At 46.6% G+C, this 26077-nt stretch overlaps 1 protein-coding gene across 15 annotated transcripts in view; it reads left to right on the top strand.

The window, feature by feature from the left end:
* PPP6R3 (protein phosphatase 6 regulatory subunit 3) overlaps window positions 1–26077 on the top strand; it is a 125271-nt gene that overhangs the window by 40942 nt on the left and 58252 nt on the right. For 13 of the 15 annotated variants that reach the window (XM_027531753.1, XM_027531745.1, XM_027531754.1 and 10 more), the window contains 4 exons: window positions 14674–14906; window positions 19091–19277; window positions 22470–22607; window positions 25027–25092. In XM_027531753.1, coding sequence (XP_027387554.1) covers window positions 14680–14906; window positions 19091–19277; window positions 22470–22607; window positions 25027–25092 — 618 coding nt within the window. In that variant the 5' untranslated portion in view covers window positions 14674–14679. Of the gene's footprint in view, window positions 1–14673; window positions 14907–19090; window positions 19278–22469; window positions 22608–25026; window positions 25093–26077 lie in introns of those variants that run through there. The other 2 variants (XM_027531761.1, XM_027531760.1) reach the window with 2 other exon arrangements.

Raw genomic sequence — 26077 nt, 5'->3', positions numbered from 1 at the left:
AAGGACTCTTCCTCAGCACGCACTTCTGCTTACACAGTGAAGCACCAGCTCTTTCTTAGAGACTATCTTCACATCTCGTTTTGTCCAGCTGCTCTTTATTTATTGGTTTTTGGCTGTGCTGGCTCTTGGTTGCTGTGCAGGCTTTTCTCCAGTTGCCAGGAGCGGGGCCTGCGCTGTGGTGGTGTACAGGCTTCTCATTGCGGTGGCCTGTCTTGTTGCAGATTCTGGGCTCTGGAGCATGGGCTCAGTATCAGTAGTTGCTCAGTTGCTCTGCAGCCTGTGGGATCTTCCTGGATCAGGGATCGAACCCGTGTCTCCTGCATTGGCAGGCAGATTGTTTACTACGGAGCCACCAGGGAAGCCCCTGTTGTGTCCAGCTTTTATCTTCATATTCTTCTTGATACATCCTGGGGGGAAGAATTCCCTTCAGTGAATTCCCATTCACTCTTGGCGCCTTGTCTCATGTGGTTTTGTTTGTTTGGTTGCTTTGTTCAGGGGCCCAGCCCCTTGTCCCTCTGCCCTATAGGTCCTCACTCTGCAGACTTGGGCTCTTCAGTTGCCTGCCTGCCTGCCTGCCGGAGTGGAGAACTCAGTCGAGGGGTCAGCTTTATTAATAAGTCCGGGAGCATGCAGTAATAAACTGATCTGACTGTCTGACTCATTTATAATAAAGAGGATATTTGTAATGCACATGATCATGTTCTGTCTATCCGCTGGTTTGGAGCTGGGGGCAGTGGGAGCAGGGGTACTAATTTCAGAACCCCACAGAGACCTCCAGCTTGAATTCAGTTGGCTATTTTACAGGTTCATCATGTTTTTATGTTTATTGGGCAGTATAAATTATTGGTAACATTTATCCTTTTTTTCTATTGTGATACTGGATCTCAAAAACTAAATCTGTCTGATTAAGCCTTTTTTTTCCCCCGTATGCAAAATTTTACCACCATCAACGTAGCGCATCATGGCAGCAAGAGAGTCAGACCCGACTGAGTGACTGGGCACGCGTGGCGGCCTCTGCTGCACTTTGTAGTGATCTCATCTTTGCTCAGCTTCTCCGACAGTGTTCTGCCTGTAGTTGTTTCACACGGACTGTTCATAGAAGCTAATTCTTCGTCACTTCAGAGTCCTCAAATAAGTGACAACTCCAAGATCTTAAATTCATCAAGAATCAAGGAGGTCATCATTGGCTTCTTTAGCTTGGTAACAAACCAGCTTTGACTGAAGTTTCATTTTCCTTTTTTATGAAGACGTTTCCTGTTAGGAGACGTTGCACTTGATGCTCTCTGGCTGTTGCTGTCTGTGAGCTGGGAACACTGCAGCGGCCGCCTGGTGCACTGGTGCCACATGCAGTGCGTTCCTTCAGCACAGGGATGGTATGATTGCATAATGAACAGTGCTTTGCCCTCTAGTTTCATAACAGAATAGCCCATATCCCATTGTACCTTAAAAACACAACATTTGCAGTCCAGATTTGCTTTTCTTGTTTTGACATGTTGGGTGTGCGCTCGGAATAATAAAACGCGGCAGTGCAGCATACGGCACTTGGGGCCCTGTTGCATTACACCCGAGCCTGCAGTTCGTAGTGCTCAGCTGCAGTGCCTGCGAGTGGCACTGTGGTGACGTGAGGCCTGCGTGTGGTCTCTTGTCGTGACTGCTCAGCCCTGCCCTTCTGGTGTGAGAGCAGCCAGAGGCAGCCTGTAGAGGAGGGCATGGCTGTGTTCCCTTAAAACTGTATGGACACTGAAATTTGAATTTCATAGGATTGGTACAAGTCATGGAATAGCATTTTTTTTGATATCTTCCCCCTGCCCCCCCCAGCCCATTTCCAAACAGTGAAAAGGTAAAAACCATTCTTTGCTCAGGCGCTGTATGAAAAATCTGGCGCATCAGATCCGGCAGTCTCAGTATTGTACCCCAGGGGTCCTAGGTCTCTGGAGTCATTTCACACACTCATGGCAGAAAAAAATTGGAGTGGGAAACGATGTAAACTGAAAAGGTACTATGTTGGTTTTTGCTGTTGGTTGGATTTTTCTGTTTCTTTGTTTTTTGTATGGAGGAACCTTAAGCATGTGGAGTCGCCTCATGGTCTTTCTGCTAGACAGTCTTTTATGAAACCCTGATTCTAGTATGTACCTCTGTTTGTAGAGCCCTTCCTGAGTGCCAGGGACTGTGCTGAGTGCTTTTTACTTTCTTTTCATAACCTTTTATTTTTTTCATATATAGGTACGTAGCTTATGTAGATACGTAGTTGAAAAATCAAATGGTATCACAAGATTTATAACAAAAAATAGCAGTCCTCTGTTTCATCTTGGCCATCCTGTCCTCTCTGCATCCTTGGATTACTCACCAGGGACTGCTCCCTCCATCTCTTAGCTGATTCCTCATCTCTGCTTCCTTCTGCATTTCTGTGTCATATAACCATAGGTAGCAGTTTCTAATCTATTTTACTTTCCAATTAGGAAGATGAAGGTTTAGTTCTTCTTTGCACAGCTGTTTCCCTCTCCATCTCCCAGCATAGTTAAAACACAACTTTGGTTAAGATCAATAGTAGAAGTATGGTATATGTTGTTTGATTCCTAAATCTCTGCCTTACTTTGCAAAATTCCTCTCAACACGGTAACATATATCTGGCAATACATTTCCTTGGACGTCTCCTTTCCAGGGCCCCCACCTCATGGTCTGCTTCACACTGGCTCCTCCTGACGTTGTCTGAGGCTGCACATGTGCCCCTTCTGTACACCCAGTCTTTGCTGCTCGGTGTGGTGGAGCCCTGGCTTCATGGATTCTGTGTCTTCTGCTTGTGGCTTACTGCCAAGCTTTTTCTCCAGTAGCTTCTTGAAGAAATTGTGAACAAATCTTTCTGACCTTCCAGGTCTGAAAATGTTCTTTTCTAGAATTCTTGTTGGGAAAACTGATGTCGTTTTGACTTCCAGTTCTTTTTTAAGTTTTTTCTCACTAGAAAAGTTTAAATATTCTTCTTTTTAAAAAATCTCCAGTACTGTTGACTTTTACACTGTATCTTAAAGGATCTTCTCACATTCAGTGTGATGCCATGTGTAGGTCCTAAGGGGAGAGTCAGCATTTTTATGCGCTGAGAAAAAATTTTTTGGACAAGGGAGGTTGGTGGTGAATTAAAATATGTTCTTCTAAAACTTCTGTTACTTGGACGATGGACTTCCTGAATTGGTTCTCCATTCTCCATCTTTTCATAAATTTGCTGGCTTTCTTCTTGGCTGTTGTTTCCTTTCCTGTCTGTTATTGTTGTTTTACTAGAGCTTCCAGGGGAGTGGAGAATTGTGTGGATTTCAACCCACTAAGCATCTGGAAAGTTGCATAATCCTTTCTATTTTCTTGTTGAGACTCTCTGTCAGCCCAAATGTAGCCGTGCCTTTTATATCAAATAGACTTTGAAAAGAAATTCATGAGGCCGTGTGGCGATCACTTTGTACAGCCTTCCTCTCCAGAACCGGAAGTTGCTCTCTTAGAGGATCCGGGCTTCCAGGGTACCTCCGGCCTTGAGGTCGTGTCCATGTTTCCTCACCTTTAGCGCATTCTATTCCTGCACCTCCTGCTCACAGACGATCTGTCCTTTTCGCTTACTGGCTCATTTTCCCCTTGGGCGCTTTCTGTGATAGTATAAAAGAGCTCAGAGGTATTCAGAGCTAGTTCTTTTTTCCCTCCATGGAGCAGGCCCATCCGTCACCCTGGTCCTTTTTGGGTGCCACGTGTTGGCAGTCTCTTCCTCTGCCCCAGAGCAGGACACCACATTGCTCGATGTGGGCTGATCTGCCCAGGAAAGGCTACGGTGGAGTTAGTAGCTCCCGCGTCCTAGCCATGATTATCTGTGACACATTTTGAGATTACTTGCTTATTACTCACAGCATAATAAAACTTTATGCTGAGCTTATAATTAACTGAAATCTTCGAACTTGTTTAACAGTTTTCTTATGTCTGGCAATCCCCTCACCCCATGGTGTCATATTTTTCAGTTTTTATTTTAAAAGGACTTTGCATTTATCCCTGTTTGGGTTGGTTTCATCATGTCAGAATTTTAAAATACTGACTCACTTGTGTTTTCTGTGCATTTTTGTCAAACTTGGCATCCTGGTCAGTCTACTCTGATAGAGCCACTGGCCACAGTGCTGAGCGCCTCCATTGTTACTACCCACGCTCTTGGGGCTGAGTGCTGTGTGCCAAGTGAATCTTTTCCTGCCTGTGAACACATGCGGGTCCTGCTGATGAGTGAGTCCCGAGAGCCGTGAGGTGACAGGTCAGCCTGCTCCAGGCTGGCCCGGGGCTGGCTTGCGTCCTTGATGACTGCTGCTGGGACCGGCCACTCACCAGCTTTCTCTGGCAGTCTTGTGGCCACATGCTGTGCTGGGAAGAGCGCAGACCTGGGAGTCCACCTTTAATGGAAAGTTGCTGTATTTGGCCTTTTACTGTACTGTGGAATAGCTGGAGGAGACTGTTTTTTGTAAGGGGCCATGAAGACTGTTCACCCTGCCTGTGTCTCATGCTCGGCAAGGAGCTTGGACACCTGTATGGTCGCAGCAGTCCAGGCTGAGACTGCCTCTTCCTGCATGCTCGGCTGCATGCTGGTGAAATATTCCCAGGCAGTGTCGAGATAGCCTCATATATATGCCTGATGATTATACCCATTCTGATGAAAGTTTGCTGGGCAAGGAAGATGTTAGGTTAAAAAAAATGGGCGGCGGGAGGGCTTTGAAATTTGCGACCAATTTACTATTTCTGTCTTCTGTTACAGAATTATAACCAGCTCCAAATTCAGCAGGATAGTTAGCTCACTCTTAATCTGAAACTTGTCTGTCTTTGCTCTTCCTTCAGTGGCATCTCAGTCTCCTAGGATTTGTATCTGATTGGAAAAGGCTGTTCTCTTTGGGCACCTTGTTCGTAGTGGATGATGAATAAAAAAGGGGCTACTTGCTTCAAGTTGGGTGACTCAAAAACTGCATAGAACTGCTCTGCTTTCACTTAGTAAAAGCACGGGTGTGGTGGGTTTTCTGAGTCCCCCCCGTGTTAGTACAGAGTTCTCTTTTTCTGCCCGTGCCACCTTCATACCCTCCTGACTGCTTAGGACTGACTCTCCTCCTTACAGTTTTATTCCGTTTACTCTTTGGCCACGTGGCGTGGCCTGTGGGGTTGTATTAGTCCTCCCACCAGGGATTGAACCCTGGCCCCAGCAACAAAAGCTTCAAGTGCTAATCACTGGACTGCCGGGGAATTCCTGTCCTTACAGTTTTAGATTAGGAACTATTTCCTAATCATTTCAGACGACGGGTGTTCTGGTTGCATCACGTTTCCTCCTGCTCTCCAGTTACGTGTCACTTCTTTCTGATGTTCGAGTCACATTTATTGACAACTCACTTGGTGTCAGAGATTCAGAGAATGCTGGACGCTTAAGATGGAAAACCCTCTACTTGGAACTTTCTGATTTGACTTTTGTCATATTCTCTTCTCTGCACTGTGTCCTCCCTTTGAATTTGCGCGTGTACACACACACACACACACACACACACACCCACACACCCCTCGCCCCAGCAGACGCCTCTGTCCAGCTGGGTTCTCCTTGCCTTTATTGCTCTGGTCTCTGACGAGGCTCCTGGCACAAACCTCATCGCTCTTGTGTCATCCTCATTGCTTGTGTCTTTTCCAGTCCCTTAGTTTTGCTTTAAAAACACACACCCACCTGCACACAACTTGTTCTTGTATGTATAAGTATGTATAAGTCATGCTTCATATCTACTTGTATTGAAGTTTTTGAAGCTGTGAAAGTTGTGCACAGAAATTCATGTTCACTTGAATTTTCATAATGAAAGTTCGTAGAGGAACACTTTAGTGGACCCTGTGACGGAGTGACACTGGGTGTTTTTAATCGGCATTTGGCTATTTAAATAGAAATGAGAAGTGGGCGCTTAAGGTCACACCCTTGCCTGTCCACAGCATCTCAGAGGTGTATTTGGAGTTAGCCCCAGTGTGTGGCTAGGTATTTGCTTTGTGTATTTCCCAGGTGGCTCAGAATTCCAGAGGCAAGCCATAAATCTGATATATAAGTATACAGCTAGGAATTTAAAACATGAAAATTAGGCCTTGGGGGAATTATGATTGAAATTGGAGAGTGGGGGGATAGTTATTTAATGTGAAATCTCTAGGATTTCAGGAAGGGAATACCTTGCTTTTCAAGGAGGCTTTTGCAAGGCCTCGCCATCCTCTGTGAGTTAAGCCCGTCTCTCGGTTACCTGCTCTCTGCCTGGGCTCACCCTCGCCCATGCGTCTTTCCTGTTCAGGATGTGTAAACTCCAGAGCTGCTCTTGTCGCCTTGCTTCGCTTGACTTCTCTGTCTCTGCGAGTGGTGAACAGTGCCTGCGGTGTCCCAGCTCAGCACTTCTGTCTTCAGGACTCCTTGCCCTCGCCCTCATTTCATCCCCCTCTAGGCCTTTGTGGGAATACGATGTGTGTGTGCACCACAGCTTCCGTTTCATCTCCTTTGGTGTTTCCCTCTACTTCTGTTCAGAGTCATCTTTTTCTGTGTACTGTGTTTAATCTTTGCTATCACTACCTTAATGGGTTTCCCAGGTAGCTCAGTGGTAAAGGGATCTGCCTGCCAATGCTGGAGACACAGGAGATGGGAGTTCGATCCCTGGGTCGGGAAGATCCCCTGGAGAAGGCAACCCACTCCAGTATTCTTGCGTACAAACAGAGCTATCTTAATGTACGTTATCTCAGGTAGAACAGCCTGGCTCCCTCCTGCGCTGCACAGCAAGCCTGCCCCACTCTGCTGTGTGTTCCTGCGTGGCTCTTTGAGAACTGGTTGCCTCACCTTCCCTAGTGCCTTCTGTAAAGGCTCTTAATTCTCGTAATCGGGACCTTCTCCCTGCTGTGAGTTCTTCAAGTTACGGGTCTGTCCTCTGAGCTTGCAGGATCACCTACTAAGTCCTACCTGTGTTTTGAGCCCAGCTTAGGCCTCATTTTCATGAAGTCTTTTCTGGCCAGGCTCTTCTCCTGGGAGCTCCCTTTCTGCAGAACAAGCTTGCAGTTTATGCCATTCCTTCCCTGTATCTTCTCTGTTCTCAGTGTGTTGTGCTCTTGAAGAAGGAAGGCAGCATTTATCTTGTTGTTCTTGCATTCCTCAATACAGTGCATAGTAGTGCCTTAAAAGTACTGGCTGGTTAACATAGTGCATGTTAAATGCATTCTGCTCCTTTACTGTTCTCACAACCTGAGGAAGTCCCAGATTAAAACTGGGAAGAGGGTCTGTAACGTCTGCATGGTAGGAACTTGGTTTCTTTTGATGTGTTCTTCGGAAGAAGCAGTTTTGGAGCAAACAAAACGAAGCTGGCCCCGAGTTTGTATTGTCCTCTCCTCTAAAGACATCGTGTTTGCAGCAGTGCTTTGATTCTTTGCTTTGATTAGTCGAGCCTCCAGATAGGGATGAGGAGACAGTTGTGTGAGTTGCGTACCTTTGCTGAGAATGGAGAAGCAGCTACTGGGTAGATGTCCCAGTCCACTGTGGTATTTTTCCTTAGTACTTAACTTAGTAGTCAGAGGCCACGTTACTCCTCTGTTAAGTGTTTCTTCCAGGAAATTACAGCATTTGCCTGCAGCATTGCTGTTGGGGGCAGTTTATCAGTAACGTACTACCTTCAGAGTGACTGTGTCCTCCTGCTTATAGGTACTTTCCTCTCTGTCCTTTGCTGGTGGTATACCTTCCTTGGTGGACAGCGTGAGCAGTCACCCGCCCTTCTTGAATCCAGCCTCCCCCATTTGGCTCTTGTCAGATGCCGCCCAACTCAGTTCCCTGCACACCTGAATCCCAGCCCGGGGTCCCGAGACCCCAGGGGTCTGGACAGTGGCAGCAGCAAGTGAGCCAGTAAGAACAGCTTTGGGGCAGCTCAGCTTGTTCACTCCATCCTGTTCCAGGCTGCTGGTCAACTCTGCCAGCGCTTTGGGGTAGATGTGTCTGTCTGTCTCCATGGGATAATAAGCAAGTTGTTTTGAATCTAAATGGAGGCAGTGAACACTCAGTTTTCTCTTGGACAAGTGGGGAATCCAGTTTTATTTATTTATTTTTAAAATTAATCAAACATTGTTTCCCAATGTGTTTGAGGGATCAAGGCATTTTTTTCCTTGGTATTTCTGAATTAACTTAGAAAATGAAGTGACATTCCCAGAGACATGCACCTATTTTAAAGTTTGGCCAGGTGTATCTTTACCAGGAATGAGCCACTTGTAGCCTTCCTAATTCCAGCTAGCGTCCTCCTTTATCTCATGGTGAAGAATTTAACATTTTACCTTTTATCCCTACGAGTATCCCTAGATTTCACAAGTTAAAAAACAGTTCTAATTTTCTTGTGACTTATTTTTTTGAGTTAAGAATGTCTAAGTTGCTTTATATATATATATATATATATATGTATGTATGTATGTATGTATACACACACACTTGAGAATAAAGATGATTTCTCAGATATGTTTATATTTTAAAAGAAAGGAAAACCATGGCCCATAACCTCTCCTCGCCCACCCCACATTGGCCCTTGTGTGGGAAAAGCAGTTAACTATTGACCTTGGCGGTGGAAGGAGATGGGGAGGCTATTTTAGTACCAGGAGAGAAACTTTGACTCCCAGTTGTAGCAATCACGATTGTAGCTGTCTTGTCCCTTATGGCCACGTGTGACTCTTGACCACCTGAAATGTGGCTGCTCCAAATTATGAAGTGCTATGAAGTGTTGTCAGAACACGTAGAATTTGAAGACTTAGTACCAAAAGAATTACATGTTGAAATAGTAATGTCTAGATAGATGAGGTTCAGTAAATACATTTAAAATTAATTTTACCAGTTTCTTTTTTACTTTTTAGCCGCTTTGCCTAGGCAACGTAATTCTCCCAAAAGAGAGAAGGGGGGAATGAGAGGGTAACAGGTAGGAAGGCTAGGAGTCTCCAAATGGAGGAAATAGACTGCACATGTCAGACATCTTTTATCTCTCTCTTAAGTGGCAGGAGGAGACAAACTATAAGCGTCAGATTTTTGGCTTGCCTGGTAGGTCAGCTGGTAAGGAATCCGCCTGCAATGCGGGAGACCCTGGTTCGATTCCTGGGTTGGGAAGATCCGCTAGAAAAGGGATAGGCTACCTACTCCAGTATTCTTGGGCTTCCCTTATGGCTCAGCTGGTAAAGAATCCACCTGCAATGCAGGAGACCTGGTTTGGACACGACTGAGTGACTTTAAATGTTAAAAAAAAAATTGGGCTAGTAGAACATTTAAACTTGCATAGGACTTCCCTTGTGGCTCAGCTGGTGAAGAATCTGCCCTCCAGTATGGGAGACCTGGGTTCAGTCTCTAGGTTGGGAAGATCCCCTGGAGAAGGGAAAGGCTACCCACTCCAGTATTCTGGCCTAGAGAATTCCAAGGACTGTATAGTCCATGGGATCGCAAAGAGTCGGACATGACTGAGCAACTTTCACTTCACTTTAGGACTCATTGCCGCATAAGTGATGTTTCTGTTAGTGCCAGCTCTTCTCCTTCTGTGTACCATGGATCCCATGGTCTTAGTTTTTTTGAATGTTGAGTTTTAAGCCAGCTTTTTCACTCTCCTCTTTTACCCTCATCAAGTGGTTTTTTAATTCCTCTTCTCTTTCTACCATTAGAGTAGTATCATCTGCATATCTGAGGTTGTTGGTACTTCTCCCTGCAGTCTTGATTCCAGCTTGTGATTCATCCAACCTGGAATTTTGCATGAGGTACTCTGCATAGAAGTTAAATAAGCAGGGTGACAATATAAAGCCTTGGCATACTCCTTTCCCAGTTTTGAACCAGTCCGTCATTACATGTCTCATTCTAACCGTTGCTTCTTAATCTGCATACGGGTTTCTCAGGAGACAGGTAAGGTGGTCCAGTGTTCCCATCTCAATTTTCCAGTTGGTTGTGATCCACATAGTCAAGGGTTTTAGCGTAGTCAGTGAAGCAGAAATAGATGTTTTTCTGGAATTCCCTTGCTTTCTGTGTGATCCAACGAATGTTGGCAGTTTGATCTTTGGTTCCTCTGCCTTTTCTAAACTCAGGTTGTACGTCTGGAAGATCTCAGTTCGTGAACCGCTGAAGCCTGGCTTGAAAGATTTTGAACATAACTTTGATGGCATGTGAAGTGAACCCAATTGTATGATAGTTTGTCCATCTTCGGCATTGCCTTTATTTGGGATTGGCATGAAAACTGACCTTTTTCAGTCTTGTGGCCACTGTTGAGTTTTCCACATATGCTGCCATACTGAGTGCAGCAGTTTAGCAACAATATCTTCTAACTCAACTGGAATTCTATCACGTCCACTAGCTTTGTTTTCGGTAATGCTTCCTGCTTGACTTCACACCCCAGGATGTCTGGCTCTAGGTGAGTGACCACACCATCGTGCTGACTCGGGTCGTGAAGATCTTTTTTGTACAGTTCTTCTGTGTATTCTTGCCACTTCTGAATCTCTTCTGCTTCTGTTAGGTCCATAGTGTTTCTGTCCTTTATTGTGCCCATCTTGCATGACATGTCCTCTTGGTAGCTCTGATTTTCTTGAAGAGATCTTCAGTCTTTCCCACTCTATTTTTCTCTCTATTTCTTTGCATTGTGGACTTAGGAAGGCTTTCTTATCTCTCCTGGCTATTCTTTGGAACTCTGCGTTCAGATGGGTATATCTTGCCCTTTCTCCTTTGCCTTTTGCTTCTCTTCTCAGCTATTTGTAAAGCATCCTCAGACAAACACTTTGCCTTCTTGCATTTCTTTTTCTTTGGGATGGTTTTGGGTTTTGGCCATTGCCTACTGCACAGTGTTATAAACTTCCATCCGTAGTTCTTCAGGCACTCTTGTCTATCAGCTCTAATAATCCCTCGAATCTTACTCATCACCTCCACTGTATACTCATAAGGGATTTGATTTAGGTCATATTTGAGTGACCTGGTGGTTTTCCCTACTTTTTTCAATTTAAGCCTGAATTTTTCAATAAGGAGCTCATGATCTGAGCCACAGTCAGCTCCAGGTCTTGTTTTTGATGGCTGTATAGAGCTTCTCATCTTTGGCTGCAAAGAATATAATCAATTAGATTTCGGTATTGACCATCTGGTGATGTCCATGTGTAGGGTTGCCTCTTGTGTTGTTGGAAGACCATGTTTGCTATGACCAGCATGTTTGCTTGACAAAACTGTTAGCCTTTGCCCTGCTTCATTTTGTACTCCAAGGCCAAACTTGCCTGTTACTCCAGATACCTCTTGACTTCCTACTTTTCCATTCAAGTCCCCTGTGATGAAAAGGACATCTTTTTTGGGTGTTAGTTCTAAAAAGTCTCATAGGTCTTCTTAGAACGGGTCAACTTCAGCTTCTTTGGCATTAGTGGTTGGAGCATAGACTTGGATTACTGTGATTTTGAATGGTTTGCCTTGACACTCGAGATCATTTTGTCATTTTGAGATTGCACCCAGATAGTGCATTTCAGACTGTTTTGTTGACTCTGAGGGCTGTTCCATTTCTTCTTGCCCACAGTAGTAGATATAATGGTCAACTGAATTAAATTCACCCATTCCTGTCCATTTTAGTTCACTGGTTCCTAAGATGCTGATGTTCACTCTTGCCATCTCCTGCTTGATCACATCCAGTTTACCTTGGTTCATGGACCTACCATTTCAGGTTCCTATGCAATACTGTTCTTTATGGCATCCAGCTTCACTTCCATCACCAAACACATCCACAACTAAGCGTCATTTCCGCTTTGTCCCAGCCTCTTCATTCTTACTAGAGCTGATAGTAATTGCCCTCTGCTCTTCCTCAGTAGCATTCTGGATACCTTCTGACCTGGGGGCCTCATCTTCTGGTATCATATCTCTTTGCCTTTTCATACTGTTGGTGGGGTTCTCCCGGCAAGAGTACTGGTGTGATTTGCTATTCTGTCCTCCAGTGGAGCACATTTTGTTAGAACTCTCCACTATGACCCATCCATGTTAGGTGGCCCTGCACGGCATGGCTCATAGCTTCTTTGACTTATACAAGCCCCTTCGCCGTGACAAGGCTGTGATCCATGAAGGGAAAAAACAACTCTAGGAGTTTTCAGAAAGATGGAGAGTAGTTTGATTTTATAATTTCTCTCTTTGTTAGTATTGATTTAAAAGTCTGTGATTTGGTTTATGTAAGAAATTGTGTTCCCTCTTATCTCTGAATCCTACTGAGGTGTAGCTAGGGTAAAAATTTTAAAGAGTACTTATATTTACTGAAAATGAGCTGCTGAAGTTCTGACTCCTTTCAGTTTTTTTCTGAGTATCTTAGACATTTTTCAAAGGGCTCTGTTTACCTCAGGGCCCCTGGCAGTTGACCTTTGTACCTGTTAGTTCATGCCTAGCTTGATTCCGCTTCAAAGGTCAAGTTAGTAGAAATTAGGGGCGGGGCGGGGGTAACTGATTGACCAGTGCTGTTTGTTTCCAGTCCAGTTTGCTGTTTGGCTGGAAGATAAAATAATGTTTGTTTAAGAGTCTCCTGTGGTTTTATTTTATTTTTAAGCCTGTAGTATACCTACTCAATTTAAAGAAAATGCACTGTGGAAATGTGTATTTTAAGGTGTCCTGATTTGAAAAATGCTATTCTAATTTAGGATAGTGTAGAGCGAAAAGAATTAGGCATTTTAAAACATTTAGGATAGTGGAGAGCAAAAGGAGTTAGGCATTTTAAAACATATACTTGCCCAAGAATTCTTTTCATATGTATAGTAAAATAAGTATGAAGGAACATGACATTGTGGGCTCAGGAGATTGGAGGAGATGACTGGGTACGTAGGCTGTCCTGCTGGATCCCAGACCAGATGTGTGGTGGCTCCTCATCCCATGCCTGGGACTGGCTCTCAGGTGGGCAGGCAGCATTCTTCCACAGGTTGACTTGGGGATGGAGGTGCCTTCCATCTTTGGGCCTTACTGTCTGTCTCAGGGTCTTTTTTGTCATCAACATCCAGCCAGATGAAAAGGAGGCCACCTGGAGGTTTTGGTGGCTCACAGCACATTAGAGAAAACTTTGTCATTTGGCCATACCTACCTGCCCAAGAAGCTGGGGATGTGGTCTAGGCAAGTACCCATGGAAGGGAGAGAATGAATCTGTTAGATAGTCCTGCCTGGCACCGCGTGGCTCCGCCCCTCCAGGCAGTTGCAGAGATGGCAGAAAGGAACGTGAGACGGGCCACTTCACTTTGCTGTGAACTGCCAGATAGTAAGTGCTCAGGCCCCCGTGGTCTCTGTCACGTAGTCTCTTCGTTAGCAGCCCTGTTGTCTTTAACAACCCTTTAAAGGTGTCAGAGCCCTTCTTAGCTTGCAGCCTGTGGGCCGGGTTTGGTCTGTGAGCCAGAGTTTGCCAATACTTGTTATTTCAGCACCACTGATGATCAGTTTTTTCTATGAACCAGTATATGATGAGTTACCTTTATAAGGTTAAAATTTTGGGAGTTATTTTTTAATCGATGTAGATACGTGACTATATCTTGATCCATATTTTAGTAGTTTGTGGCCATTTACAGTTTTCAGTTGATGATCATGAGTGTTTATAATTAGCCAGTCATAAGGGCTCTATCAGATTTGCTTTTCTGATTATTTATTAATACTTTTCTTTATATTTTGCCTTCATCTGTGGGATTCCAAAAAAATGAAAAGACATGCTACTTTAAATGAGACCTAATTTTTTTTAAGACTTAAGACTAAATTATTAACTACATCCAGCTTTCTGACTTCCAAGTGGAGAGACTATTAGATTATCAGAAATTTGGCTTATAGGTCAAAATAAGCATATACAGGAAATGGCAACCCAACTCTAGTATTCTTGCCTGGAAAATCCTATGCATGGAGGAGCCTGATAGGCTGCAGTCCATGGGGGTCGCAAAGAGTCAGACACGACTGAGCAACTTAACTTTGCTTTTACTTTGGGACCCGATGACAGTGGGATGGGACATGAGAAGGTATTTGGGGATCACTAGTAGCTTTTCAGTTAGTGACTGTGCTGAAGTATTTAAAATAAGCATGGTGAACTATTTTGTCAATCTGTAGACATCCTAAGATTTAATTTTCCATGATAAACTTTGAAGACAAAGTGAACACTTGTCTTATTAAGGTGATCTTACTATTTTTTGTTTCTTTGTTAAGAATGGCATAGGTTTTACTATTTTATGACTTTCCGATTTTCAGCTCTGAAAGTGCTATTGGGGCTAAAAGTTCTGGTTTGTGGTGGTTATTTAATATAATATTCTGGAGAGTACTGCACACCTAGGTCTCAATACTTGTCATTTGTTGTTGAGGTTACTAGTTCTATGTAAGAATGTATTTCTCACCCTGAAGAAAAGATTTATTTTCTTCCTTCCCAGCACTAAATTCTTTAAGTATGGGTGGGTTAATTTTGCAGGTTAAAATACCAAGTTTTAGCATTCTTTCAGCATTTTCAATCAGAATTTTTTGTTATCTATAAAAATATTTTCTGAGAAGGAAAATGTCTTACCAATTTTACTTACTTAGAAGGTACTTTATAGATTCACAATGAAACTTGTTTTTCTCATGTGATTCAAGTTGGCATTTTAGACTGTAAAACTAAATGGAAATTTGAAAAATTAATATGTGAAGTTGAAGTTTTATTTAAATTATCTCTGCATTTTGTTTAGACCAGCATGTTTTGGAAATTTGATCTTCACTCATCATCCCACATAGACACACTTCTAGAAAGAGAAGATGTAACGCTGAAGGAGTTAATGGATGAGGAAGATGTTTTACAGGAGTGTAAAGCACAGAACCGCAAACTTATAGAGTTTCTCTTAAAAGCAGAATGTCTCGAAGATTTAGTCTCATTCATTATTGAAGAACCACCTCAAGACATGGATGAAAAGATCAGATACAAGTAAGAAAATTCAATATTCTGTTTAGGGTGGGGCTGAAGTGAAGCGGGGGCAGGAATATATTACCATTTTTGTTGTCCAGCAGCTTCTTAGGGCTGCCGTAGACCAGGTACAGAATGTTAACATGTCAAGAGGGACAGGTTCAGTGGAGCAAACAGCCTGTTGTAGAGCCAAGTCCAGTGAAATCACAGGAGTTTTTAAATGAATGTTCTAAATTTCCACCAGAAGGTTTTGTCTAAGGGCAAAGTGCATTATAAATAGTGATAAAGTTCCTTAATATAGTGAGATGATCCAAGTAAATATTTTCTCTTTTTTTGCAAATAGGAAAACAGATTATGTGACTGTTGAGATCACACAGCACAGCCGAGCCAGAGCTTGTTTTATGAACAGTGTTGCTGATTATAAATTGGATCTTTTGCTAACTGAAGCTAAGGGCACGGATCCTGGTGAACGTTGGTGCAGCTGCGTGCAGGCAGCTGACCCCTTGGATGGTGCTGTGGGTCTGTCTGCTTCAGCACTAGTTGTGCCGGCTCATAACGCTTGCCAGGGTTCAGACGCCCGCAGACTCGCTGTAAATACTCCATATGTATTTAAAGCGTTGGGGTTGCAGTTGGTTGTTTTTCCATCTCCAGCTCTTTTGAAATATTTGGCGTCCCTCTCTGCCTGCAAATAGAACTGATTCAGGAACAAAACAAAAGCCATTGATTATGCATTAAATAAGTTTGATGGCGTGGGAAGAATTATGACCTATGGTAAACTCTCGTTTCTCCCTCAGCCTGCCCCTCTCTTCAGTTGTCTTTCATTTCTTCATGGGGAGAATTTTGTTGTCAGAGGAGTAATGCCTCGTGGTGCCTTCAGGTTGCTCATGGCTTGGATCTTCAGGGGATTCATGTTCTCTGCCAGCCATTAAGATTGTCAGCTGGCATTCAGTTGCACATCCACTTGGAGATCAGTACTTTAGGAGAGGAAAGAAATTTGGTGGCAGAAATACCTGTGTACTTCTTTCCTCAAAAACAGAAGCTTCATGCTTTGGAATTCCCTTCACAGTGAACCTGCATATGTGAGTGCTGCTTGTCGGGGGGCTCATCCTGGCAGGAGGCCTCCTGGGAGGAGTGTAGCCCTCTCCTCCTAGAGCTCCAAGAACGTGGACAAGAGGCCACCCTTCTTGGGTCTGTTTCCTCACCTGCTGCATGAGGCAAAATACTTCTCTAACTGGGGAAGAGTAGGCGTGCCTTGTGGAAATTGCTTATTTTACCAAAAAGTAGTCATGGCATCTGTTATGTTGCCCTGCCAGTGTTCTGTGCTTCCTTGGAGGTTTCAGGAGCAGGTGTGTTTCCCTGGACATGCTGCCTTTGGTTGGCACCATTTTGAGAGAGCGTGGCTTGAGCTGAGTGGAGCAGCTCTCTGCTGAGCCTCTGGCCTGGACAGAGCCACCAGCTCCGGTAGCTGCACGGAGCTGGCTGACTCAGAGAGCTGGACTAGCGCAAAGCGGTTTGTCAGATGGGACCCGAAAGCTGTTCGGGGTTAAGGTGGACTGTAGTCGTCTAAGGAAATTTAGACTAGTGTTGTATGTATTTAGACTAGTTTATGAATGATGGAGTGTTTACTGTTGCAGAAATTTGAACTAACAGAACTTTAAAAATAGGGCATTAAGTAGTATCAGAAATCCCAGAGCTGAGATGTTGCTGGTCTGGTCACGGTTCCCACAGAGGGACTTCAGAAGCAAGAACAGAACCGGGCGGGGCTGCTGCCCTCAATGTCAAGGGAGGCCAGGCTTCAGGAAGGGGAGATGGGACAGGGGGCTTGGGAGCTGTGCTGACAGGCCAGGCAGCCACTGGCCTTTGCCGTGTGGAGGTCCCTTCAGTGCCCGTTCCTCAGAGCAGTGGACACAGAAGCAGTGCTTCTGAGGAAGAATTGGAGACCAAGCAGAGAGTTATTTCAGGTAGTTCCCTGGAGCAGAGAGAGCAAGTGGGAGCTCCAGGCAGGTGTGGAGCCAGGAGGGGCGTGGTGTGTGTGTTTTCCTAGATGGAAGAAATAATGGTGTGTTTACATGCTGGTGGGGTGATGCGGCGCTGGGGAAGCGGGCTGGCGTAGAGGAGCGGGGGTCTGGTGATGTGCTGGGCTGGCCTCAGTGGTCAAGAGGACATTAGGGCGGCTTCACCGCAGAGGAGGAAGAGGTCCAGTGGGGCTGGGCTGTCTTCCCGTTGCTACTGTGTTCTCAGTGCAGAGCAGCTGAGGTCAGGGCGGGGCGGGGTGGGTGGAGGAGTCTTGGGGTGTTTGAAAGGCATGGTTAGTCTCAGGGAGGGAGGGAGGAGAGCGGGAGTAGCCCCACCCTGTTCCCACCGGAGGGCTGAGCCTTTGTATCCGTGCCTGGACCCCACATGTGTGCATCTTCAGCGTGATCAGACCTCCAGATCAGCTGTGGGGAAGCAGGTGGAAAACTTTACAAGAGGCCCTTGCCCTCCTCTGGACTTCTTGTGTTAGAATTTTGAGAATACTCCTTACGCGTTGGGTTGCAGTGGAGTTGGGGTCTCCTACCTTTTACTGACCCTTTGCCTCCTGGCAACTTTCAAATTGGGGCAGTTGAGACAACTGCACATCCCAATAAAACTTCATTTCAGAAGTTTTATGAAGTAGAAAATAAAGAGAAATTAAAACAGCTGGTATTTACTTACTCTAGACCTTCTCAGCATTTTGTATTATTCTCTTCCATGAGATAAGAATTGTTATTTTCATATTGCAGCCTTGGAAACTGAGGTCCAGTGAAGTCAGGTAATGTGCCTGAGATCATACAGCTTGTAAGTGATGGAGACAGGTTCTGAGCCTGGCGGTTTGACTCCAGAGGCCACACGGGTCACCCCTGCTTCCTCCTCGGGCCTACTGGTGACTTTGTGTTATGGTGTCTTGGAGCTGATGTGTGCTGTAAATTGAAGTGAGGAAAGAGTTTGATTTAATTGAACCATAGCCTCAAAGACAGCGATCTGGTGATGTGATCTTTGTGCCCACATGCCTGCTGGTTCTGTTGTAGGTCTCTTCCATGTTTTTCTCCCTGAAAAGGCTCATGTGGGGACATTCTTACACTGCTCAGTGTCCACCCGCTGGGTACTGCAGCTTGTGCTCTGGTGCCAGTTGCTTCTCAAGTCACTGGTCAACAGGCAGCTGCCGGCTTGTCTCAGGGGTGCTGCATGGGTTCCGGCCGCAGTCTCTTCCCCTCTCTTTCGTCACAGAGCCATTTCAGGCTGTTTTGTCACCTCCCTGTCCTGGTCAACATCAGAGCTCGCCACTCCCTGCTGCTCCTGCTCACCAGGGAGGGATAAAGAGCAGAGAAGTGAACGGTGGGTGGGGGAGAGTGTAGTCTGGGCGGGCCTGGGAGTCTCCATGATCGCTCTGAGAGCAGTTGAAAAGTCATTTGCGGTTAAAGAAGTGAGTGGAGAAAAGGAATCTGCTGCCGCCTGTTCAGAGAGCGAGCGAGCCCCGGCGCTCAGGCAGACGTGGCACAGGGGTGCGGTGTTGTCAGGGCTGGGGGCCTGTGGAGGGGCGCTGTGGTACACAGCCTGAGGTCTGAGGTGGGCTGGCCCCGGGAGAATGGGAGGCTGCTGTGGAGAGTTCGGTTTCTATACACACTTTGTTTTCCCACCCGGGGAATTCAGGCTGTGTCCTGTTCTCTGCTCGAGTATATTGAAGTGTTTATTCTCTTAACATGTAACGTGGACTGAACACCTGACACGCCCAGCGTTCTAATACCACAGACAACCCTTCTGAGGATACAGGCAGCCTGTCCAGGAACCTAAAAGTGTCTCGAGTGCACAGTGCCACGTGCAGTGCAGTTTCCCGGAAGCCAGCGTCCCCCAAGCGGTCTTGCGAGCTGCGCTGCTTCCCGCACCGGGGTGGGCGGCTGAGGGTTGCGGCCCACGGCTTCGTCTTGTCCCCTCTGAGGGGTCCCCGCCCTCGCCTCCTGAGCCCCAGCTGTGCTCTGGTTTTGTTGGGGAGACTGTATTGGTTTTTAGACACAGAAGAAAATTCACTCTGGTTTAAATTGGCAGAATGGCTTGAAATTATTTTCTCATTCCCAGAAGATTTTTAAAACAATTTTCACAAAATTTTAGGAAGCCTTTCTGATCTGTGTTCTGATTTGTGTAAGTAAACTGTTGATACAGATGATGACGTGAGTATCCTGTTCTTCTAGGTATCCAAATATATCTTGTGAGTTGCTCACTTCTGATGTCTCCCAAATGAACGATAGACTGGGAGAAGATGAATCCTTGCTAATGAAATTGTATAGCTTCCTCCTAAACGATTCCCCCTTGAACCCACTACTTGCCAGTTTCTTCAGCAAGGTGCTAAGTATTCTTATCAGCAGAAAACCAGAACAGGTAAATACTGTTTTCTAAGAAGGTAAGTATTAGGGCTGAGCATCCCCTGAGGTGATCCTCAGTGATTTTGTCGCTTCAGTGTTCTGAGTGTGCCTTATGTCCCACGTTCTGTAAAAGAACAGATTTTACACCTTAAATATCTGCAGTGCTTGCTGACTTACCACTGACTTAACTCCTTAACAAATACATTCTAATTTGACCTCCTTTTTTCTGAGCGCCTCATATCTCAGTTTTCCAGTGTACTTGGCTTCCTTTTCTGATAGGTGGTTGGAAGCAAGAGCACGCTGGGGTCAGTCTGTGAGGGTCGCGTGAGGAGGGGCACACAGTGGCAGGGGGTGTGGGTGGCGTCCTGGCGACTTTGTGGCAGGGTCACAGTGTGCTCATTTATCCTTCTCCCTGACAAAGAGCACAGGCGACGCTTAAGGCAGAAAGCTTTCCCATAAATGATTGATGATTAGTTTATACAACGGTCATTTTTTTTTTTTTTTTTTTTCTCTTCTATTTTGCTTCCACCCCAAAACCTGAGACCTCTGGGTAGTGACTGCTGTGTACACACACAGGGAGCTTCGCTCTTCTGTCCAGCAGAGCCTGGCAGGAGTTGGGCAGGAGCCTGCTCCCACGGTCCGCCTCCTCCCCCTCCTCCTCGTTCTCGGTGTCGCCCCGCTGTGCCCCGCCTCCCGTCTCCTGGGCTTCGTTTCGCTCTCAGTCCCCTGTGCCTGGAAACTTGCATGTCCCAGGCGTCTGCTGTGTGTGGTCCAGCAGCGTGAATACCACCCGAGCGCTTGTTGGAAACGCAGTTTCTGGAGCTCCATTTCAGGCCTGCTGAGTCAGACACCCTGGGGTGGGGCCTGCAGTCTGGGCTGTAAGAAGCCTCCCAGACGACTGGGATGCATGCTAAAATCATGGCTCTGGTGGATTCTGGTGTGGAAAAGATCTGCTTACGAGGAGATTAGGATTCACTTACGCAAATGGGCCCCAGGGAGCAGCAGGAGCCTCACACGCCCAAGAACAAACTAAGAGTCTGCAGAGTGCAGGCCGTGGGGGTGTGAAGGCAGAGCTGCAGGGGCCACAGCAGTCGGGCCTGGCGTCCTTCGTGGTGGAAGGCAGGCTCCGTGACCTGTCCTTGCTGTCAGCAGACCTGGAGGGGCTGGAACTATTTTCGGCCCAGAACGCCTGCCCTGTGCCAAGGCCAAGTGCATACAGGTCTTATTTTAGACAGACGAGGTCGTGCTTTCGTGTTCTTAGTTGAGCAGGATTGCCTTTCTCAGTGTGTTGGAACTGAGGTTCTTGTTTCTTAGACAGTAATCCCCGAATCCCAGTCCCTCCGGTACGGCTCGTCCTTCCTCCTCCCGCCTTTGGATGAGAAATGACAGGACTGCTTACTCTTCTAGGAGAGTTCAGCTCACCCCGTCAGTCTGTGTCCTGGTCAGTTCCAGGTGGCTGTGGTCGTGATGGAGACCAGTCTCACATCCCCTCGTGCCTGTCTTCCCCTCTCTGTGCCCGGGGCCCGCATCTGTGGGGCCTGGTGTCCGTGTATCTTCAGCACAGAGTGAGGACATGCTCAGAGCCCTCTGGGCTGCTGAGCCTTTGCTTGGTCTCCAAGGCCAGACGTGTCACCTGTGTACAGAAGGTGGCACGCGCCACTTCAGCGCTGAGAGAAGGCCGTTCACTCTGCTGCTTGTTGTGCTTCTCAGCTCAGCCCTCATCACGAGAGGACTCGAGAGTCCTTGCTTTGCTCTTTCAGCTACGAGAGAAGCCCACACTGGCACCTTCCTCTCCTTTTGAGAATCATGAGTGTAAATAAAGGTTTCCCATCACATGATATGTTAGTAAGGGTATGTGCAACTGAATTCAGACTCAGTCTGATTTAACCAGTATAGACACCTCTCAGGATTAACTCGCAGAGCAGCAGGACCTTCTGTGAGGGGCACCCTGAGTGCTGGCGGGTGAGCCCCTCCACTGCTGTCCCCCAGACAGGCCACCTTGCCGTCCTTGCTGTGCCCCCTTGGCCCTGCCTGTGGGCTCCGGAGTCGGTGCTTCGGCCACTAAATGCAGTGTTTTGGCCACATGCCACCTTTTCTCCCCCCTCTCCTCCACTGTGCTTTTAAAACTACTGTGTGACTCAGCTGTGAGTGGATTATGTGTAACTCGCTGCACGTTTGTGCTACAGCCTTTAACCTCACTGTTTAGAGAAGCAGTGTGTGATGGCTAATTCTGTATTTCCATCTGATGGTGTGAAGCAGTTTTAGTTCACCCCTGGCTTCTAGCTGTCATGTGGGGTGATGAGCTTGTGGCTCTGTTGGATTTAAATCTCAGGGCAACCACTTTTTAGCTTCTAGCAAAATCCTTGACTGGTCTGAGCCTCAGTTTCCTCACCTAGAACATTTGAGTTGAGCAGCCCCACCTCACAAGCTTCTGGGAGACGTCAGGGCGATATTGTCACGGCAGCTGCCTCGCTGGCTGTGCTGCTTTTGGGACTTTTGAGCAGATGATTCCTGTACACGGACAAAAAAGCCAGAATGTACACAGGGGTGTCCAAGGCAGAGCATGTTTCTTCCTGTGCAGGAGAGACCTAGGTGGCAACCCTGACTTCACTGATGTTTTCTTATCCCCTCGGTTAATGGTCAGCCTCTTCCACGCTCAGCCTCCTGGTGTTAATCTGATCAGGTGAATGGCTGAAATAAAACGCAGCTGTGATTTTCTATAGCATGTGAGTTAGCCACTTTGACTGATGCAGAAATCTGTTTTGAATGTTTTTCTTGCTAGAGTACAGTTAGGACTTTGGATGTTTAGTCTGCATTTTCGTGTAAAGCCTAATGGACTTGCTTTATGTCTATAAATTGTTAAGTGGTATATTCTCTTGCCTTTTATGGAGTGTTACATTTTTGATCCTCATTCTTTCAGAATTAATAATGAAAGTGAGCAGAAATGAAAGATTCTGTTATGGTGTGTTTGTATCAGGGAACAGGTGGTAATTTGGGAGTTTTGTTTTTTTTTTTAAAAGAGGTTTTTCAGTTCTGTAATAATCAGAAGTCTTTCCGGTTTGACATCTATGGCTAATTCAGCCTTTGACTTGCCTTAAAGTGGTGATGGGACTTCGGAGGGGGCAGCCCGAGGGGTCAGGACTGAAAGTGTCCTAAAGTTGATGGTTCCCCAGGGATGCGTCTTTCAGTTGTGGCTGTTCTCCTCTAGATTGTGGATTTCCTGAAGAAGAAACGTGACTTTGTGGACCTTATTATAAAGCACATAGGAACGTCGGCCATCATGGACTTGCTGCTCAGGCTCCTGACGTGCATCGAGCCCCCGCAGCCCAGGCAGGAGGTGCTGAATGTGAGTAGTCAGGCGGCGTGGGCGGGCTGCGGCATCTGGGTGGGATTCCAGGGACGGGTAGTCAGGGTCTGGGAAACCGGGGTGGGGGGCAGGAGAAGGGCTCTACCACAGGAAGAGACCCAGGTTTTTCCAGGGTTAGGGTTCCCCATGTGCACTCCCCAAGAGACACAGGCTGTCTTCTTGTTCTCTTCCTTTGCTGGCTTTGCTCTTCAGCGGAGTGGGAAGGCAGACTGGATTTGTCTTAGCTGGTCTGGTGGGAAGAGCAGAAATGGGAAGGTCGGGAGCTCTGTCTCGTTTGAGCAGGCTGTGAGGAATCTTTTCTGTCTTGAGGAGATGTCACCTGCAGGGATGTCTCTAAGAGTCAAAAGGAAGAGCTGTGGTATTTCCAGGGGATCTGGCTTCGGAAGTAGCCTCATGGATGCCTAGGAGCATGGGATAGCAGGAGAATGGAGTTTACCTTCAAAGGGGCACGTATTTCAGATTTGGGGGAGGTGGTTATTCCAGGACATATGGCTCTGGAGGACTGTCTTGGGTGGGAAGAGGAGGGTGTGAATGATTTGAAGGTGAGGTTTCTCGCAGGCTCTCAGCGCTGCCTCTTCCATCCCTTCTCTTTCATCCCCTTCACTGCCTTCTTCCAGAACCATTCCCCAGTCCATTCTGTCTTTAATACTCAACCTCAAACCTAAGAACTCTGGAAATGAGTTTTATTGAAACTGCTAAAGACCTAGGAAGGCCCAGAGGAGGGTTAGTAGGGTCTGTCAGGAGGCGTTCCAGGGAGAGGGGCATAGTCCACTGAGGGGGCAGGCATGACAGGTGTGTGGGGGGGCATGGTGTGTCAGGGGACGGTGTCAGGGCTGGGTCTGTAGAACCAGGCGGAGGTCTTCTGAGAGCCATGGTCATGTGAGTATGTCAGCTGAGAGGACCTAGTGAGTATCCTGGGAAAGAGCCCTAAACTGGGGCTTCGGTCACCTTTAGGTGTGTATTTGTGGATGCGAGTGTTTTCTCCGTAGAGACTGGGGACTCCAGAGAAGGCAGTTAAGGCTAAGAGGGTGGTTGCCTTTATATGTTATTACTGAAGTAGGTTATTCAGTATGGTTTCTTAGAGTTCCCAAATTTGGTCATTTCTGAGTTGGATTTTAGGGCTCACTTCCAAGGGAGTAGGTGTGCTTCTCAAAGGATGTAGCGGTAGGTGGTTAATAAAGGTAGAGGTCGAGGTAAGGGTAGTGAGAACTCTTGTGTGTCTGGCTTTGATCTGGGGGCCAGCTGTGGGCTGGGCTGTGGCTGCTTGTTAGTAGCTGTGGAGGTGGCCGGGGGGTAGATCTGTTCACTGCCCACAGTTTCCCACTTTCTCTCTGGGTGGTCGGGACCCTCAGCCCCAGCTTCTCTGTAGAGGCGTTTGCATCCTGTTTGAGGACGTGGCTACTCAGAGTGTGGTCCCAGACATCACCTGGATCTCACCCCTGCCCTGCTGGGTCGGAATCTGTGTGTGAACAAGACCCCGGAGGGGCTTCATGTGCACATTTTAAAACATCTTAAAATAAGATGGGCCCCTGCCTTCCTGGTGGTCTCCTGAGATCTTTTGTTTGCATTTTCCTTTGGCATGTTCTCCTTGAGGAGCTTGAAGACAACCCAAGAATTTCTCCGCAGCCTTTAGCACATTGTGTTTGATTTCCTGCCTCCCGCTCCCCACCTCTTTTAACTTTTGGGAGCGTGTGTGCGTGTGTCTGTGTGTGTCCATCCATCTGTTCTAGGTAGACATTGCCTTTATTTACTTGGTGTTTCTCTTCCTTGTGGAATTAATATTACGCCAGGTGCTTTTTCATTTATTCTTACCCCTTTCATATTTTCATTCATGGCAGTAGTTCATACATAGTGGAAGAAGAATGTCCTAGTCACGATAACCGCTCTTTGCTAGCATGTGACCAGGCAGATAAACTTTCTGTGGCACCCCCCAGCCCCCACGCTTCCTGTGCTTGTTTGTGTTTTAGAATCTAAGAGTTCATCGTGTGTTTTAAACCCAAGGCTTGATACGATATACTGTTTTTCTCAGCCTTTCTGAAGCTGCCTTAAAATGAACACTCTTACAGAAAATGTATAAATTCCATCTCCGCTTCCACTTCGTAAGCAAAGCACAGGCTTTGTTAGTGCGCGGTGCCTGAGAACTAACGTCACTGAGCTGACGTGTAGGGTTTGGGGATGTAGCTTTGTGATATGGGGAGTAGTTGGTACTCTAGCTGCTGTTAATATATTCACTGCCATTTTCTTTTGGGGGACTTTTAATTTCCTGTAGTGTTCAAAGTTCAGAGAAAACCTGTACATTCTACTTAAAATATGATGGATATTTCTGTATGTTAATCTTCACTGGGGCTTGGACAGGAGCCACTCATTGCTCTGATTCCTTCTACAATGTGTTTTACAGTGGTTAAATGAGGAGAAAATTATCCAGAGGCTCGTGGAAATAGTTCATCCATCGCAAGAAGAAGATGTAAGTTCTCTTTTGTGAACTTGATTTTTTTGGAAAACAAGCCACGTTCGTCTGGGCACAGAGCGTCGTTTCACTAGATGTGAATGGGGAGGACAGGTACTAGTGGTCACCTGGAATGCTTCAGGCTGACAGTTTTCTAAACACCAAAGGCTTTTAAAAATGCTGTGTTTTGCTGAATGTGAAACGGTAAGCCCTGGGTCTCGTTCCGTCTCTTTAGAGCGCGGGCTGCATCTACTCACCTTCCTCACAAACCTCCTCCACGATTTTTTCTTTTATCCCCACCTTTAGCCCAGAGGATGTGGCCACATCTGTCTGCACTTGTGTTTTCCATTCTGGCAAAAGCCTCCAGACATACAGCAGCTCCGGGTCCCCAGTGCATCCCAGAGTGCTGGGCTCTTGGGCACTCAGGCTTCTGTGCCCTGGCTGGTTTGGCCTTTGTCCTGGGTGCTGAAGGTTGACTGGGTGGCAGTGTCAGAGCTGCTCTGGAGTTTGCTCGGGGAGCTCTGTAGGCTGGGCTGGGGGAAGTCACCAGCGGTGTGCCTCTGTAGGGGAGACAGTCACCCGGCTGCTGTGCGGCTCTGAGCCCTGTGGAGTGGCCAGCATGTGGCCATGTCTGCCTAGAGAAGTTATCATTCCACGTGGTTCGGTGTAGTATCTACAGAGGAGTTGGTTCAGAGAGCATGCTGGGTGTGTCTTGCGCACGGGCGCCCTCCTCTGACGCTCTGGCTGGTGGGTCAGTTGGAGAGTGAGCGCTGTAGAAAAACAGTGCCAGGGAAGAAGCATGTGGCTGGAGGGTGTTCTCCCCTACGAAGGGGAGACTTCCCTTCTACTCTGGTCCATTCAAAACCTTTTGGTCCCTGGAGTTCATCAAAAGCAGGCTCTCCATCCCACTGTCCCTTTCAGGAAAAAAAAAAAAAAGGCAAGGAGCTAGCCATGCAGGGGCTGTGGCTCTCCTCCGACAGCTCACTCGTTGCCCCTGTAGTAA

The sequence above is a fragment of the Bos indicus x Bos taurus genome, chromosome 29 (genome assembly GCF_003369695.1).
Source record: "Bos indicus x Bos taurus breed Angus x Brahman F1 hybrid chromosome 29, Bos_hybrid_MaternalHap_v2.0, whole genome shotgun sequence".
Taxonomy (NCBI): domain Eukaryota; kingdom Metazoa; phylum Chordata; class Mammalia; order Artiodactyla; family Bovidae; genus Bos; species Bos indicus x Bos taurus.
This window is presented reverse-complemented; position numbering and strand designations above follow the sequence as displayed.